This window comes from Anastrepha obliqua, chromosome 4, assembly GCF_027943255.1.
Source record: "Anastrepha obliqua isolate idAnaObli1 chromosome 4, idAnaObli1_1.0, whole genome shotgun sequence".
NCBI classification, from domain to species: Eukaryota; Metazoa; Arthropoda; class Insecta; order Diptera; family Tephritidae; genus Anastrepha; species Anastrepha obliqua.
This window is the reverse complement of record NC_072895.1, coordinates 31,590,151-31,608,624: the sequence shown is the minus strand read 5'-3', so window position 1 is coordinate 31,608,624 and position 18,474 is coordinate 31,590,151. Positions and strand designations below refer to the sequence as shown.

The following is an 18,474-nucleotide window of genomic DNA, read 5'->3' as shown; positions in this document are numbered from 1 at the left end:
TTTAGAGGAACTGCATTGGGAAATCTTGCCCCATCCGCGGTATTCCTCAGACATAACACCTTCGGATTATTATCTGTTCTGGTCAATGCAGTCAGCCCTTATTGGAGAGTGGTTCAGTTCTTGCGAGAGCATCGCAAAGTGGCTCAATGAATGGATGGGGTCAAAAGAACTCGAATTTTTTGTCAGAGGAATGCCGCCTGAAAGATGGACTAAAGTTATAGCTTCCAATGGCACATACGTCACATAATATCAAAGGCTTAATTGTTTAAATAATTCGTAACTTTGACTAAGAAAGACGGAAACTTATTTATTTCCATATCCAATACCCAAAAAACCTGTAATAAAAGCTTAGTACGAATATTAAGCCCTAAATACTTTTGTTGCATTCAAAAAAAATTTGTTTGTCTTCATATGCCCTAGACTTAGGTGATGTGTCTGCTGGACCCGACTTATCCGGTAGGTTACAAAAGCTTACAGGTTTAAATTAAGAATTAAAATTAGATCAGTGAAATGATGAAAGCACCAATCATGAAGTACTCTTTTTCGTCTGTTTGCAGCAAAAAATCTTTGTTTCGTCGCACTTCATTACAACTTTGTGACCCGCGACTAACACTATTGCCGCGCGAAACAGTTGTAGGGCCAGTTGTTGTCTTTAAAAGAATTGGGTGCTTCTCCACTCATATTTATATATATTTTATTTTAACACCTAAACATAGTCTCATTGAAAAATAGTAAAAGTTTAGTTTATTAGGGATTTATGTTGAACAGGGAGCGGAAAGGGAACACGGAAAAGTGCAGATTTATCATGAAAATGGGTAAATGTGAAATAGCTGAGAAAATAAGTAGGCACAAAAATATGGTGCTTCATCATTTAATATTAGGTAGTAATTATGGAAAGAGGAAAACTTCTGGCAGAAAACCAATACTTTCGCAACGAGACTTCTGAGAAATAGGCCGGCTTGTCCTGAATAAAATGCACAGCCTCTCAGGAATTCCGCGCTTATTTAACCTCAAAGGCTCTGTGAGACGTATTCAGCGAATTCTAAGAGCAGACAATCACCTTGAGTGAGTTAATGAATGCCGAAAAATATGTACGTATGGCTGTTGGATAAGGTCCTTATGGATTTCGGAGATCAAATAACTGACTCTGAATGGATATTTCAATACGATAACGCAGCAGTTCACAGTGCGAAAAGAAGTAACACATGGGTTGAAAAGTTCCGAGACTAGCACACAGATGGCATTCGTTTTATTGCATGCACCTCTTTTTCAGTTAGTACTGACATTAGAAAGGTAGCTACTAAAATTTCATGAAATTCTATCCATTAGGTCGTGAGTTATTGCGCCAAGACTGACGCTACTTTTGTAATTTTCAAAATAATGGATCGAAAAGAATTTAATTTTGGGTGTTTTAGTTCGAAACTGCTTCTTGATGGGAAAAAATCCCGTTCAAGCGAAGCAATGGCTTGGAAAGTGTGATGGGGACTCTGCGCCCTCAGAATCAACAAACAACAATAAAATGATGGTTTGCTGACTTCATACGTGGTCGTAGACATACCGATGATGCGCACCATAGTGGGCGTCCAAATGAGGCGGTAATACCAGAAAACATCAAAAAAATCCACAAAATCCACAAAATTGTTCTGAACGATCAAAAACTGAAGTTGCGTAAGTCAGCTCACATCGTAGGGATATCGAAATAGAAAACAGAGTTGGCTGTATACTTGTATTGCATGAAAATTTGACTACGAGAAAACTCCGTTCAAAGTGCGGCACCCACTTGCTCACAGTTGATCAAAGATCAATCAAAATGTTGACAAAACTACCAGAATTGGAGTTCGAATTGTTTCACGTATTCACCAGATTTCGACTACTCGCTGTTCCCAAACCTAAAAAAAAATGCTCCCGGGTAAGAAATTTCGAGCGAGTGCAGAGTTTATCGCTGAAACTGAAGCCTATTTTGAGGGAAAAGAAAAATCGTTCTATCAAAGTGGTATTGAAATGCGGGAGCGGTGCTGAAATGATTGCGTTGTTCTTGATGGAAATTACGTTGTTCGGTAAATCAAATTTTGAACAAACAAAAAAAGCGTTTTCTGGGCACGTTGTCCGGGACTTTTCAGCCTATGTGTTAGCTGCTCAATTTGCCTTGCATGGAGGGCTTGTGTGCTCAGGTGAAAATGCAATTAAGCGACTTTCTTTCGTATAAAGAGAGCAAAGCAAAATATACTGGATACTTATTTGGTGCGCAACTAAGTTCTCGCTGTTTGTCAATAGATGCCGGCAAGAGTGTGTCCTAGTCGATTCTAACATAACCTAAACGTCATAAATCAAGTCTGGACCTATGGTTAACAAACTGCCTCGACACATTAGTGATTTTGTTTTGGTATCATTTAATTTTGGTTTTGTGACAATCGTCATTTGCGGGAAGTGTTGATTTTCCTTTTAATATAATTTGAAAAAAAAAAAAAACGGCTGAAACGGCGGCTAAAGCGCATCGAGAGCTACAAAAAGTTTATGAAGATGCTGTTCTGAGTAAAACAACGTGCCGAGATTGGTTCCGTCGCTTCAGAGACGGTGAGTTTTATGTTGATGACCGTCCGCGTGAATTAAGGCCAAAAACCTTCGAAGACGCTGAATTGGAGGCACTACTCAATGGGGATCCGTGTCAAACGCAAGAAGAGTTTGCTTCAGTGTTAGGAGTTACCAGCCAATCCATTTCCAAGCGATTGCATGCTTTGGGAATGATTCAGAAACAGGGGACTTGGGTTCCTTATGAGTTCAAACCAAGGGATGTTGAACGTCGTTTTTTCGACGTTTCGCCTGTGAACAGCTGCCCCAGCGGCAAAAAAGGAAGGGTCTTCTTCATCGCATCGTGACGGGTAGGGGTGGATTCATTACAGCAATCCAAAAGAAAAAAAAACATGCAGACTGAACGGTCATGCTTCCACGTCGTCGCCTCGGCCGAATATTCACGCTGCGAAGGTTATGTACTTTGTGGGCCCAAGTTGGTGTTATTTATTATGAACTGTTAAAAGCAAGCGAAACTATCACTGGGGATCGGTATCGACTTCAATTGATGCGATTGCGCGGAGCACCGCGCGAGAAGCGGTCGCAATATGCGGAGAGGCATGCAAAGTGATTCTATAGCATGACAACGCTCGGTTTCAGGTTGCCAAACTCGTTAAAACCTACCTGGAAACACTGAAATGGGAAATCCTACTCCACCCGCCATATTCTCCAGATATTGCGCCGTCCGATTATCCCCTGCTCTGATCGATGGCACATGGTCTAGCTGACCAGCAGTTCCATTCATATGAAGACATCAAAAAATGGCTTGATTCGTGGATAGCCTCAAGAGATGAACAGTTTTACCGCGACGGTATACGAGATCTACCAGGAAGATGGGCAAATGTAGTAGCCAACGATGGGTATATTTTCAATGATTCACTTGTTACCATTTTTTTCAGAATAAAGTTGTATTTTCATCGAAAAAACAGCGAGAACTTAGTTGCGCACCTAATAAATCCATAAATTTATTTACATTGCGTCTACTATTTAAAGCGGAAGAGGCCCAAGCTAAATGCAGACAAATTTTTTAAAGGTTTTTTGAAAAATATTTGCATCTAAAGCAAATATTTTGTTAGCTGTTTAGTGGCATTGCATAACCACGCACAGGGATGTGGCATAACCGGTTAATTTGTAAACTTTTATTGAAGTACGCGTATTTACCTAATACATTTTTAAGGCAACTCATTTTTCAAATCACTGCTCTTGGGGGTTTCTTGAAAGTGCAACCAATGCTGTGTTTTTTTTTTTTTTCAATGCTAAATCTCTGCGTTACACCCAATTACCTCTGACTTTTTGTGATGTCACTAATGTCATTTCCAACTGACTTACTGATGCCACACACGATCCCACAAGGCACTTGACATTTTATTTTATTTATTTATTTGAAATCATTAACGCTTAGGGAATGGGAAAAAAATAACCTCAGCAACCAAAAATAGCAATTACTCACCACAAAATTTTTTTTATTTACTTACCAACGAAAATTGCTGCCAAATTTCCAGGCGAGTTCACTTCCATGAGCAAACACTCGGGTGAGTGTATGGTAATGTTGCTTTGTATGCGGAAGTACGCACACACACACACATACACTCACCGCTCACATATCCATCATCCACATATAGATATGTGTATATGTCGGCATTTACATTCAAGTCACATCACATTTTCAAGTATTTGTGTATCGCATATGCTGTTCAAAGTTCCTCCTTGGCTGATATTTGCATAAGGAGGGAATTACACTCGAACTCGCTGCATTGTGTGCGTGTGTATGTCTGCGTGTGTTGGTGAGTATGCGTGGCCACAGCGCCACAACGTAGAAGCCGCACACTATAAGTTGCCATAGGCGACTGCACCACTCCTTAGCGACTTTCATCTGTCTGTTCGTTTGTTTGTTTGTTTGCTTGCGTTCGCTACTTACTTTTGTGTGTACTTCTTGTAAATCAACTGGCGAGGAAGACGTGCAACATCAATGGAATCACTGGGCGCGGGGATTAGGTGCTTGCAGGTTACTATGCAGTTGTTCTTGTTGTCATGCTTACATACTGTGTATCTCGGTACGCTCTGCTTGGTTAAAATCTGCGAACACGAATGAGCGAACAAATAAAGTTTTATGTTTTTATTTTCTTTATTTTTTTTCTTGTTTTCATTATTTTTATTTCTATGTACATAAGAATGAATTTACGTAAGAGGGCAAAGGGCCTGTAATACACGCACTTGACGCGCCACTTCATGCACCACTCTGGCGGTGGTGCAGTGAGTATTAGCACTTGACTCACCTTGTTTGCATGTGTTGTAGCGTGACGATACAAAAGTAACGACCGCGCTACTCAGCTACTCTCAGAATCATATTTTCCCACTGCGGCTGTGCAGCGTACGTTTGCGACCGCACAGAATGCGTTGAAAGGCGCGTCGAAATTCCGGATTGAAGATGGTGTAAATGATTGGATTGAGCGTTGAGTTGAAGTAGCCCAGCCACAGGAAGAGCGATGCGAGTACGGCGTTGATGTGACATTCTTTGCAGAGCGACAACAGCAGCGCCATCACGAAGAAGGGTAGCCAGCAGACGGCGAAAGCGCCCGTAATGATGGCCAGTGTTTGTGCGGCTTTGCGTTCGCGTTTTGCCTCAAGCATTTGACGGCGTTTGGTCAGCTTGTGGTAGGGGTTTGGGATGCTGGCGAGCAGCTTGTTGGTCGGTGCGGTCGGTGTCGTCTGATTGCATGCGGTGGGATAGGCTCCGCCGGCGCCGGCAGCGGCCAATTGTTGTGCTGATTTCGTTATTGTAATGGCGATGGTGTGTTGCTGGTGCGCAGTGCTGGCCACCTCCTGTGAGACTGTTGAGATTTCACCGATTGCAGATATTTGGGACTACACAGCGGTGGATGGCATGAGCAGAGTGAGCATGAGAATATGCAGATGTGATTTTAGCGTTAATTATATACTAACATTAAAGTAAGTGCAACGTTATTCTTAGCGCTAAACTATAGTGGGAGCATTTGCTTAAGAGTTAAGATTTAAATTAGCGAGTTGCAGTTAAGGCAAGAAATATTTGAACTAACTATTTAGAGTTATTGATATGCATTCATAGAAAAGGAGAACGCTTGCTTTTGGAGGTATTGAAAATACTATTGGCTTAAATTCTATCTAAAGGGTGGTTAAATTTCAAGGGCTGATGTTGAATGTGAACCACGGCTAAACGTCAACGACGCCGTTGGACTTCTGTCTTTGGGGTTATTTGAAAGAAAAGGTATACGTCGATAAACCAGCAACAATTCAAGAGCTAAAGGATGAGATAATTCGGCACATTAACGGCATATAACCTCAATTATGCCTCAGCGTCATCGAAAGTTTGGACTATCGGATGGAGGTGTGCCGCCGAGGCCATGGCTGCTATTTGGCCAATATTTTATTTTGTGCGTAATCGAGCTACACCAATTTAATCATAATAAAGAAAAATGACAAAAATTGTTTAAAACAGTTGTATTTTATTCAAAATCAACACCGGCCCTTGAAACTTAACCACCCTTTATATCCAGCCAAGAACTGTTTTTCCAGCAGCGCTCCCTTGTACATGTACGGGGAATATTTTTTTTGCTACTACAGCAACAACAACAACAATGTTTCAATGGGGTCTTCAATTGCATATGAAATTAGTTTTAATGTTAAAGTATTGGCTGCTGGTCTATTTTATTTTGGACTAGAAATGGTGTTAATAGCGTTGGATAATTAAAATAACGACAGCCTTAACCAATTTTAAGCTTATTTTTAATTTTAGAAATGCTACGTAAGCGAAAAGGAGGAAATAACGAAAAATATGTATGCAATATTTGTTGATATAACAAAAATGTCTCATTTTTTTCGACACTTTGGAGGATTCACAGATCAATCAATCGGCAAACTTCACAAAAAAAAGAACTAAAAAAAATATAATTATATAAAATATTTACGTATAAAGTTGAGACTTCCACAATGGTATTTTGTTCGCATTTTATTTTTCCCCAGATTACATAAATTTTAATCTATTATGCGTGTACTTGTATAGGTATGTATGTGTGCGTACAGGTAATGCGAGAACTGCTATAGAATCTAATACGTTTCTGGTACTTCCGTTTAAGACTTTTATGTTTCGACTTTTCACTCACCTCTTCAGCATCGCCCGATGCTGTTGTCACTTCAGTCGCATGACTTTTGCTATCGAAATTGCTCGTGCTGTACTCTGTCTCCTCGCGCATGTTGCTGATGCTAAGTGAATTGCCTACATTTGTTTCCTTTTCGGTGGTGACAGCTGCACCCTGTTCCGCCTTGCCAAAGCATATTTTGAGGCGTTTACGCTTGCGCTGCATAGAAGCGGTAGCGCTTTTCTGAATTAAAAATAATGTTACAAAAAAAAAATGTTTTTAATAAAGTTGAAATAATTTTTTTTTTTAAGTTTCAAAATGTGCGTGTGTGCTGTAAGTATAACGAAAATACACAGAGGGACTTAAAAGGTGTTTGTAGGCAGTCTTAATATCCATTTGATTTCTTCTGTGGTTGTTCCGTTTGTGGTTGTTCCTATGGCAGAAGTTGCCGAATGTTCCCGAAATAAATTTTTGCCACCAAAATGAGAAAAATTTTTAGCCACAGTTGTTGTTGTAGCACTTGAATAAATAAATCAGTTACAGACAGACGCCGTAGCCGTAAGCAATTGACCTGCGACTAGAATTGGGTTGGTCTCTAGTTCGATGTTCATACAGGCCGTGACAAAACGAGAGTACTTCAGAGTTTTGTGATCAGTTTTGACAAATTTTCTTCTTTTTTTTTGTGAATGTTCATAATTTTTTATAATACAGCTCATTGTCTAAAAAAAACCACAGAAAGTCGAGTTTTGAAGTTTATACACAAATTAGAAATATTCCACAAACTTTTCATACAAATTCCATGGGTTTTAGTCAGAATTTTTAGGAAAGTTTCGATTATGCAATTTTATGGCTTATTCAACTCTGTTATGTCTATATACATAAGTGCAAGTTTGAAGTTGTTCAACATTCCGTTAATTAAAAAACAAAGTGCTTGCAGCGTAGTACACATAACAGACGTGAAACTTTCAAGGCAGAAAAAGAAAGAGGGAGAGACCCGAGAGAGAATGAGAGAGAGAGAGAGAGAGAGAGAGGAAGAGTATATATCTAGATAAATTCACAACATTTGCAGAGAATACAAACAGACAAAATTTACAAAAAACGGAGAAGGGTCGACCGGTGTTGGTAAACGCCGGACACAAACCGTGGCAACAACGCGCACTACTCCGAGCGCTTATCACCCGCACAAACGCAGTCCTCCAGGACCGCAGCAATGGCACAAATTACCGCATGGCAATACCAATAAATCCGACGCCGGAATGGATAGCCCTTTATAGTACGCAAAAGCAATAGCCAGGAAACGGAAATAAGCGCCAAAAAGTTGACACCAAAAATATATTTCCAATAAGCTGTGAACGAAGGTTTTGCAGGTGAATAGTCCAGCATCCCCCAACCTGCCAGGTTTTCCGCCATAAGGTCAATAGGTGGCATGCTGAGTGTTATTTCCAACGCCGCCGTTGGAGTGGTTTTCATCGCTCCTGTTATGCACAGAGCAGCGAGTCGTTGAATCCTTTCCAGTGGCATTAAGTATGCCAATTTTCTTGTCGCAGTTCACCATACTAAGGCCCCATACAGCAATATTGGTCTAACTACTGCCGTGTAGCACCAATGCATTAGAGATGGTGTTATACCCCAAGTAACGCCCAGCATTCTTTTACATGCGTACAACGCGTTACTGGCCTTTTTCACCCTTTCCTCAACATTGTGCTTCCACAGCAATTTACTGTCTAGTATTACATGCAAGGTACCATGATCTTTGAGAAGTAGTTCGTTGTTGTCTAGCTTCGGGACCTTGTACTTCCTGGAAAAAAAGTACCATGCCCTTTTTTTCGGCGTTTATCCCTAGCGCTGCGCGAGATGTCCATCGTAAGCAAAAATAATTGTAAAATTTTCACTTTTTATACTAAAACTGAACACTAAATAAAGTTTTCTAAAAGTTGAAACTTTGTAAAAGCAAAAATAATCGTAAAAAATCCACGCGATTTTTGACCGACTTCAAACTTTCAGTTTTTTGCACTAGAACTGAATTCACTTGACCCAGAAGGCTATACCCAGAAGTTTTCTAAAAGTTATACATTTCATTGATAATCTTTTCAAAATTGTTAAAATTTTGTGAATTTTTACAAACGATTGGCTGGATTTGTGGCTCAATATTACCACTTTGGCAAGGTTTTGAAGGAGGGCTACAGTTACTATTATAAGCAAAAAATACAGTGAAATCAACAAAAAAAAAGTATCTCTCTCTTTTTTTAACGCTAATATGCAAAATAAGAAAATCTCACTCTCTTCTTTTCGGTATTAAAAAACTACTTTTGCTGTGTATAAGAAATAAGTACTTATTTGCATGCCTTTGTATGCTCATGAGCGCAAAGACACTTGGTTGTTTGAGTGCAGACTCGAGCCTCCTAATGCATTCCGCTGAAGTGGCATCATTACTTCACTTAATGACACACTTGCCCAAAATAAGGAAAGCATACAAAAATATGTGCATTATTAATGCCCCGTTTAGTGGTGATTTCTTTGCACGGGATGTTGGGGTTTTTTGAATGTAATCCCGGTATCAAAAACCAACGCTAAACTTGACATGCTTAGGGCATTAGAACATATGAAATTTCAGATTTTCAGAGGAAGAAAATCCACAATCGACTAGAAATTCACAATACGCCATTTCTTGGAAAACGGTCCATGAAAGGAGAATCGGCACACACCATCTTTACGTCGACTTCAAAGCTGCATTCGACAGCACGAAAAGGAATTGCCTATATGCCTTGATGCCCGATTCCCGCAAAACTAATATGGCCATGCAGAATGACGTTGCTCAATACCTACAGCGCCGCCAGAATTGGGAAGGTCCCTTCCGAATGGTTCGATACCAAACGAGGTTTCAGACAGGGAGACTCGCAGTCACCTGATGCTGGAAAAGCAAGCCGCAGAACTTAATCGATTCGGCACAATTTTTTATAAGAGCGTGAGGCGTATGCAGTTATGATCCGAGGCTTTGTTGTCGTTTTTAGTGGCGAAGGGTTTTTACGTGGCGGGTCCCAAACGCAGCGTACAACCAGATATCCTTGTATGCTGCGCCTTCTCACAGTAGATACTTGGGCGAAGCCCGGAAGTTGTGAGAAGAAGAATCGTCTTGGCCACTCCCAAGTGAATGGCAATCAGGGACTTTCCACACTTGCGTGCCTTCTACGCACTGAACCATCCTCCAACACCGATAACAATGTCAGCATTCAAATCCAACGGAGGATCTCTCTTGCCAGCAAGTGCTACTTTGGACTAAGTAGGCAATTGAGTAGTTAAGTCTTCCCTCGACAATAACACTTTATAAGGCGCTCATCATGTCCGTCCTAACGTGTGGCGCAAAAGAGTGGAGCATAACAACGAGGCGTCCCTTAGAGTGTTTGAGAGAATGATTCTGCGAAAGATTTTCGGAACTTTGCTTGTTGGTCACGGTGAGTTTCGTTGGCGATATAACAGTGAGCTGCATGAGCTTTACGATGACATAGATATTGCGCAACGAATATAGATCCAGCTTCGTAGGCTGGGTCATGTCGTCCGAATGGATACAAACGCTCCGACTCTGAAAATATTCGATGCGGTACCAGCTGGTGGTAGCAGAGGAAGAGGAAGACCGCCTCTGTGTTGAAAAGATCCTTTTGCAACTGATCTTTCCAATACAGAGGACTTGGCTTCACTTGGTGTGTCCAACTGGCGGCGGTTAGCACGAGAAAGAAACGATTGGCGCGCTTTATTAAACTTGACCAAAATCGCTGAAGCGATTATCGCGCCAATCAAAAAGAAAAAGTTGCAAGCAACCGAAGAAAAAGGAAACTATCTTCGACTTCCTCTTTGAATGCTCTGCCCTGCCCCTCCTCTGCGCGATTTTGAACTCTTGCCAAAACGCCTTTTGAAAACAGCGAAGAGTTGGCTGGTATAGACGTAAACAACCTTATAAGGTTTCCCAATGGCACAGGCTGGATATAGGTGTGCAGGAATAGGTTAGGTTGGTATGGTTGCCCAAGGAAAAAGCACACTTCGACGAGGAAAAACGGTTTCGTCCTTTGCGGTGCCATTAAGAAGGAGGTGAGGTGAAAGAGGAAGACCGATGGGATGCAGGGAGAGGCTGGGAGTGGTGGTGCTGGAATGGTTAGGAGGGTGAGTTTAGAGTGTGTGGATTACGAACGATGACTGTGCAGCGTTTGCCTCACCCGCTTAGGGTTGGTGATGAAACTCATCAGATTTTTAATGTCAACGCCGGCTATATCAGCAGGCGTAGGAAAGAAGTAAGAGCCAAGATGCCTGGATCTTAGACCCGCCAGAGCAGGGCAGCTAAGGAGAAGGGGCTGAGATGATTCCCCCTCGTCCTCCATACATACGACGCAAAGAGGACTTGAGGTAATTCCAAGCCTCACAGCATGCATTCCTCGCGCATAGTGACTTGTGAGAAAACCCACCACATTCGAGAGGTGATATTTTGTCAACCTCAGAAGTTCGCCCGAGCGCCTCCGGTCCATACGTAGCCAGAAGGATTTCGCGACCTTAAAAGTTTGTGTACTTGCCCAACGTTCGCTGAGTTGGCGCAATGCCCATCTTTCCAGAAGCAGACCGCGGATAGTCAGGAGGATCCCCCATTCGCGGCGAGATCATCTTACATGTCCCTTGCCTGGCCAGCTCATCCGACTCACAGTTACCCGCAATGTCGCTGTGACCAGGAATCCAGATGAGGCTTATGTCAAAGAATTCGGACGCAGTCGAAAGTGAGGTCAGGCATTCCCTGACCAGTTTCGAGTGCACCGCCACCGACCCGAGAGCCCTTATTGCCGCTTGGCTATAAGAGTAAATATTTACTTTCCTAAGAGTTAGTACGCATGTGAGCAGCCAATCAGCTGTCTCCTTGATTGCGGCTACCTCTGCCTGGAACACACTGCAGTGGTCCGGTAACCTGAATTTGAGTCTAATGTGGAGCTCCTCGCAAAAAACTTTTCCGCCAACCTTTCCTTTCAACTTCGATCCATCCGTGAACAAGTTTACCGGACCCTGTCCGCTAGTATAGCCCCTCGTCCACTCCACCCTTGATGGAATACGCGTGGAGAAGGTTCCGGTTGGACTAAGCGAGGATATACACTGATCCGTTGACAGGGGGATGAACTCGAAGTTTCTAAGGATGCGTGAGTGCCCATAAGTGAGGTTGAGCTTATAGCCCGAGCCCCTCAAACTGATAGCGTTACGTGTAGCGGCAATTCTGCCTGCTGTGACTACGAGTACCACATTTAACATTGCGTTGAGCACCAGAGTAGGAGTCGTTCGAAGCGCCCCACTGATTCCAATGAGTGCCGACCTCTGAACTCTCTCCAGGTTCTTCACCAATGCCGTCCTCTCTAGTGAGTTCCACCAGACTATGACTCCAAGATAGGCTTGAAATAGTGTTATATAGCCAAAAAACAACTCTAGGCGAAAGGCCCCATCGTTTGCCAATTGCGCCCTTGCACCCATACAAGGCGATTGTTGCCTTGCTCACTCATTCCTCCACATTGTGCTTCCATGCAAGCTTGCTGTCAAGGATAATACCTAGGTACCTTGGTACCTTGTCAGAAAGCAACAGAGGAGCGCCCCCTAGTGAGGAACGTTGAGCTCTGGGTATTTTATCTTTCCTCGTAAATGGGACGAGCTCCGTCTTAAGAGGATTCACCGAGAGGCCGCAATCCGTTGTCCATCTAACAACTGCATTCAGATATCCCTGCATCAAGTTGTACAGCGTATTCACAAATTCTCCTCTAACAATTAATGCCACGTCATCCGCGTAGGCAACTACAAGGAAACCCCCTTTCACCAGCTTCTCCAGCAGGTCGCTTACAACAACAACCCAGGGGAATGGTGAAAGAACACCACCTTGCGGAGTGCCTTTACTCACCTGCCGGTGGATAGAGATGCCGTCCCACTCAGCCGCGACATTTCTGTCGCTAAGCATTTTGTAGATAGATAAATCTTATAAGATCGGTTCCGACCCCCAGTTTACCTAAAGACGTGGTAATTGCCTGCGGGAGGACGTTGTTAAAAGCCACCTAAATGTCGAGGAAGGCGCCCACCGCAAACTCCTTCTGAAAAAGAGACTCCTCAATCTCTTTCACAATTGTGTGCAGTGCAGAAGGAATAATTCATATGAGTTGTTTCTTATGAGCATCAGAAATACACTCGGAAGCTTGCCACTGCCTGCTGAGAGGCGAGCGCTATTACTTTTTTCTTTGTTTTCCTTTATTTGATGTTCATGAGCAAGGAGACGAATCTACGCACTTCCGCGCACTAGTAGGCGCGCACCAAGCCATTCGACGACCGAAAATGGATTACTCTATGAAAATTACAAAGTTTATTTTGTGGAATACGAAAATAATTTTGGCTGCCCTTGTATGCGAGGTATTCAGGATTTTGACGACCATCCAATTCGTTAATCAAGTCAACCCATTAAGTCAAAATTAGAAAATTTGTCGATTCGTGCTTCTGTGAGAATAATTGATATATTTTGCCTCTTTGTTGACTTCAAACAGGCATTTGACAGTATAAATAGAAAACAAATATAATACTGCTTTTAGAAAATTGGAATACCTTTCAAGTTAATTAATTTTATTCTCTGTACATTGTCGAACACAACAAGTAAAGTACTGGTGTAAGGAAGCCTATCAGACCCATTCGAAATCATATCCGGAGTAAAACAAAGAGACGCATTGTCGTGTTTAGTATTCTGTTTAATGCTACACACGACTGTTCAAGAAATAAACACGAATGGAACATTATTTAATAATGATTTTCAGATATGTGCCTACGATGATGATATTCTTATTATGGCTAAAGACAGAAACACTCTTACACGCGTCTTTAAATTTATTGATAAAAATGCAAAATCTCTGGGTCTACATGTAAATACCGAGAAAACCAAATACATGATTCGGTCAGCCAACAACACGACACGCGATGACTTAAGTATAACAACTTTGTTTTCGAAAATATCACTGAATTTGAATACTTGGGTTTTAAACTATCAGCAGATAAAGATTCGGGGGTAGCTATTAACGACAAGCTGCAAATAACGCCTATGATGTTAACATAAAACTATTTAAATCAAAAGATTTGTCCAGAGCACAGGAAATAAGAATGTACAAAGCACTGATACGACCCGTCCTTACATATGGCGCAGAAATATGGACGCTGAAAACAAATGATATTCATCAGCTGATGTGCTTCGAAAGGCGCATCATAAGGAAAATATATGGTCCGGTTGCAACAATAGATGGCAGCTACCGCATTCGCTACAACAATGAAATCGAAGAAATCGTTCAAAGACAAAATGTAATACGTTTTATCAAAACCCAACGAATTAGATGGATTGGCCATGCCGAAAGAGCGAAATGCTAGGAAAGCTATTATTTTAACACCCATTGGATGAAGAAAAAGAGGACGCCCACGAAAGTGATGGTTAGATGACGTCGAATCAGACCATAAGCAAATGAACGTACATAACTGGAGAAATGTAGCCATGGATAGAATAAAGTGGAGAAAAATTGTTGATGAAGCTATGGTTCACCACGGATTGTGAAGCTAAGAATAAGAAGAAGCTTCTGTGAGAATATGGACGGTTTGTGCTGAAATTGCAAACTCTCAACACCTAATTTTGTTTTTTACTGCTAAAAGCGACGTGCTTTCGATAGCATTTTATTCCAAATATTTCCTACATTTTATTACGGGATTTTTTATACCTTCATTGAAATTTTTATTTTTTTTTATGACGGGATGCCGGGATGCCATCTCTATTGCATTAGATGTATATTAAAAATTCAACAAGAAATAAAAAGAGAAAAGAAAAAAAGCATCCATACAATCACATATGCCCACTAACACACACCCACCCACCAGCGACGAAGAAAAGCGATAAAAAGCATCATTGAGCGCAAAACTGCACAAACAATAACCAGACAATTGTCTGCTGCTGTAGCGTAGCCCATCTGGAGATTGCTGGAAAAATGTTAAAAAATCGCTTTCGCTTTCGCCTTCTTTTCTTTGCTTCACTTTAACGGTAGCGTTTTTCTTTTTCGCATTTTCGGCTGGTGTTTTTTGGTTTTTGTTTTGTTTTGTGTTTTTTTTCGTTTCACGTTTTGGCAACGTGTCTGTACAGATGCTGAGTGCACTCTTACTAATTTATGAGATCTGTTTGCACTTTGCATGTGAATAGGCTTGTAAAGCATGCAAAATAACTTGTAGGAATAACAAAGGAAAAAATGCAAGGCGCCTCCTTGAACACTTTCGCAAATTTGGACAAGTGTGTGGAGACACTTGGGGAGGTCACAAAAACTGGAAAAAAAACAAAGAAAAAAAAACACAAAATAGAAGAAACACTATGTGGCAGATGGTGGCAAAGTACTATCACAGTTTCGAATTTCCTTATTCTATTCATTCTGGCTGCATTGTCAATCTTCCGATGTTGCCAAGTGTCTATTGTTTATATTTTGATTTTCATTCTTTTTAGTTTTTAACTTAGCAGCTGCTATAACGTTTTTTGTGCCGCTTGTCTATTTTCATGTATGCACATATATGTGGCACATGCAATCTTACTATGCCGGCCTACATAGAAGCTGAGTGATTTTTCGGTAAGCCTTCTTGCAATGATTGAAATGAATATGGAATGAGTAGGTGAAAACGAATTATTGACATCAAGTAGCATTAAGTGAAAGCAATTTTGAAGCAAATGATATAGAGACAAAAGAAATTCTGATTAAGTTTGATAAAGTTGGCTTTGGTGTCCACTGTAGGAAGCCAAAGGTAAGCCTTTCGGCTCGTCTCGTATTTCAGGTTGAAATTCTAGCCTTAATGAGGTTGCTGTTTGGTTAGGGAAAAATGTGACTACCTTTCGAGAAGTATATAAAGGGTTTTCCAATAAGAGGTGTTATTCCCGTAAAAGGTCAATGGTTTCGTTGCTTTTGTGGCACGTAGCGCCGTCTTGTTGAAAATAAACGTTGTCCAGATCAATACCATCCAATCCGGCCATAAAAAATTGTTAATCATCTCTCGATAGCGCAATCCATTCACCGTAACTGTTGCTCCAGCTTCATTTTCGACAAAGTAAGGTCTAATGACTCTACTGGACCATAAAACGCACCAAACAGTCACACGTTGAGGATAGAAAGACTTTTCAACAATAACTCTTAGATTTTCTGAGCCCCAGATCCGACAATTTTGCTTGTTGACGAAGCCTTCGAGGTGGAAATGGGCCTCATCACTCAAGATGATTTTTCGATGGAATTCCGGATAATTTTCATGCATTTCAACGACCTAATCAGGAAAGACGCGACGTTGTTGATGATCGGCCGACTTGAGTTCTTATGTTAACTGGACTTTATAAGCCTTAAGACCCAAATTTTTGTGCAAAATACGGTGTAATGACGTTTGTGGAAATGCCTAATTCCAAAGAACGACGAGGAGTGGACAAACCTGGGTTTTCTTCAACACTTTCGGCTACAACAGCAATATTTTCGACTGTTCTTGAGCGAGTTCAGTTTTTTCACCAATTTCTGTATTGCGGTCCGACAAGGTGCTTCACGATGATCCAAAAATGTTCGAGTTTTACAAACTGTCTCTGCCAAATTTTTACCATTGCTATAGTGAATTTTAAATACGCAAATTTTTTTCACAATTCAGTTTAAAAGGTGTGAACATTTTTTTATTTTTCTTATTTGCATTAAATTTAAGTCTCGGATTTATATAGTTTTTATAGCGAAATCAACTATATTTTTTCCAAAATAAACAAATAAAAATAATTTAAATTCAATAAGAAAGAATAAAGTAGTTATTAAACGCAGTGCATTGACTCGTCTTGCCTAATGACATCCCAATTTAAAGGCTACGATTGACACATTTGTGTGCTGGATAATTTTGTGGCCAGCAAATCATCTGGCCAAAGTAGCATTGCATTAGCGAAGCAATTATCGCACAAATCATCGGACGCCAGTAGACAGACAGAGCTAATTGGCTGCAGTGGCTGACCATCAATGCGCTGGGTTTGTGCGATGTGGGGCGCGTGTTGCTATGCGCTTATATGTACACTTATGTAAGTAAATGTTCGAGGAAATAACAAAATAGGTCAAAGACGAGTTCGCACTTTGGTGATGAGAAACATATGCAACTATATTAGCTCACTTCAATACATACATATATATATATATATATATATGTAGAGAACGGGTGTTTCAAGTTGACCTTCGAATTCAAAAGGCCAAATGTTTCCTTTTCAAGGTGATGCTATGGCGAATTACACGATCGAACCAAGCTGCTATAAAAATGTATTATTTTGGGGAAAAAGAAATCCATTATTTTCGCGTACAATTTTTGCGCAAATGACTTAAAACTATTTTATGGCCGATTTTTAGATACTGTGCGATAATACGACTACTAACATGCCGGTCAATTTCGAATTTTATCGATGATCTTATCGACATTATCGAGATTTCGTTTAACGTCAAAAATTCCTGAATGGAATCGATGAAATCAAAATTGCATGATTCACAATTCATTCATTCAGCGGCCTGACTTGCATTTTCGTTTTTATAAAAGAAAATCTGATAAAATGTACCGAATTTTCTCTATGTTGACTTCCATTGTGAATAGCCTGTAACTCACAACTGAAAGGAACAATCGAATTTAATACCGAAAGAAATTTTGAAGTTAAACTTCTTAGACGTCGATGGTCGAGCGAGAGTGGGGAGTAAAATTTCAAGGCCATGCAACGTTTTGGACATTTCCGTTCCGCGAGAGAGAAGAAAGATATAACGAAGAGGAAGAGGAGAGAGAGAACTATACCTTATATATATCTAAAATACACTGGATATTCTGGTGAGAAATAACACTGCCTACTTTTTGGCGCTTGTTTGTTGGTGCAAACTTGCAGGAAATATATTTTTGGTTCCTATGTTTTGGCGTTATATTTCCTTGGACCCTACTATTTGAGGTGCTTTTTGGTCCCAATTTCATAGTTAGTGTTTTTTGAGTGCATGGCATCGTTGGATTTGAAAAAGTCGGCAAAAAGGTTGACGGAGTCAGCCAAACTTTCTGAAAAAGTGGCATCAAATTTCACTCTGGTTGGAATATTAGAACATCCCTTTATCGAATTGATGTATTTCCAGCAAAGTTTTGGGTTGCCCTTAAATTCTACTTTACGCCGAGAAATGTTGAAGTGGGCCATAAAACCAATATATTTATCATTAAAGGCAATATTAGTAGTTTCCAGATTAAGGCACTTATTACTTGTGATAACATCGTCAATCACACACTTCAATCTGTTGAAGAACTCAAAGATCTAGGCATTTGTTGATGCGCGTTTTACATCTCTACGCCATATCGACTTTATTCCATCAAATGCTTACTCTGCCCTTGGCCTTTCAAGCTCGAACTAGCTGGAGCTTAACTGACCCTTTAGTAGCGATTTACTGCTTTTCTCCGATCTACATTAGAATATGTCGCCCGCAGATTTGAATTATTGATAAGAAAGTATATGAAGTATAAAAAAGATCGATGCTGAGCAAATATTGACAATCAAAAATTATTTGTTGGGCATGAAAGTCCACTCGTGAAACACTAAGTTGAATTTCCAGACATCGTTTTTGATCTTTTGCATTTCACACTGCATATTTTTCCACTAATCTTATCAAAGTATTTGAATGCAAATACCAAAGCCACTCGCTCTTATTACAACTCGGAGTTCTTCGCGTTTACAAACGATGAAAATATAAAGCTGTTCACGCCAACCTCC

The 18,474-nt window shown here is 40.7% G+C and overlaps 1 protein-coding gene across 2 annotated transcripts in view; it reads right to left on the bottom strand.

Annotated features, from left to right (window-relative positions):
- Positions 1-4,159: 4,159 nt before the first annotated feature.
- The window catches only part of LOC129245729 (5-hydroxytryptamine receptor 2B), a 94,015-nt gene continuing 79,700 nt past the window's right edge, over positions 4,160-18,474 (bottom strand). For both annotated transcript variants that reach the window (XM_054884070.1, XM_054884071.1), the window contains 3 exons: positions 6,708-6,926; positions 4,845-5,433; positions 4,160-4,644 (listed from right to left, as the gene is read on the bottom strand). In XM_054884070.1, the coding sequence (XP_054740045.1) occupies positions 4,912-5,433; positions 6,708-6,926 (741 nt within the window). In that variant the 3' untranslated portion in view covers positions 4,160-4,644; positions 4,845-4,911. The remainder of the gene's footprint in view (positions 4,645-4,844; positions 5,434-6,707; positions 6,927-18,474) is intronic.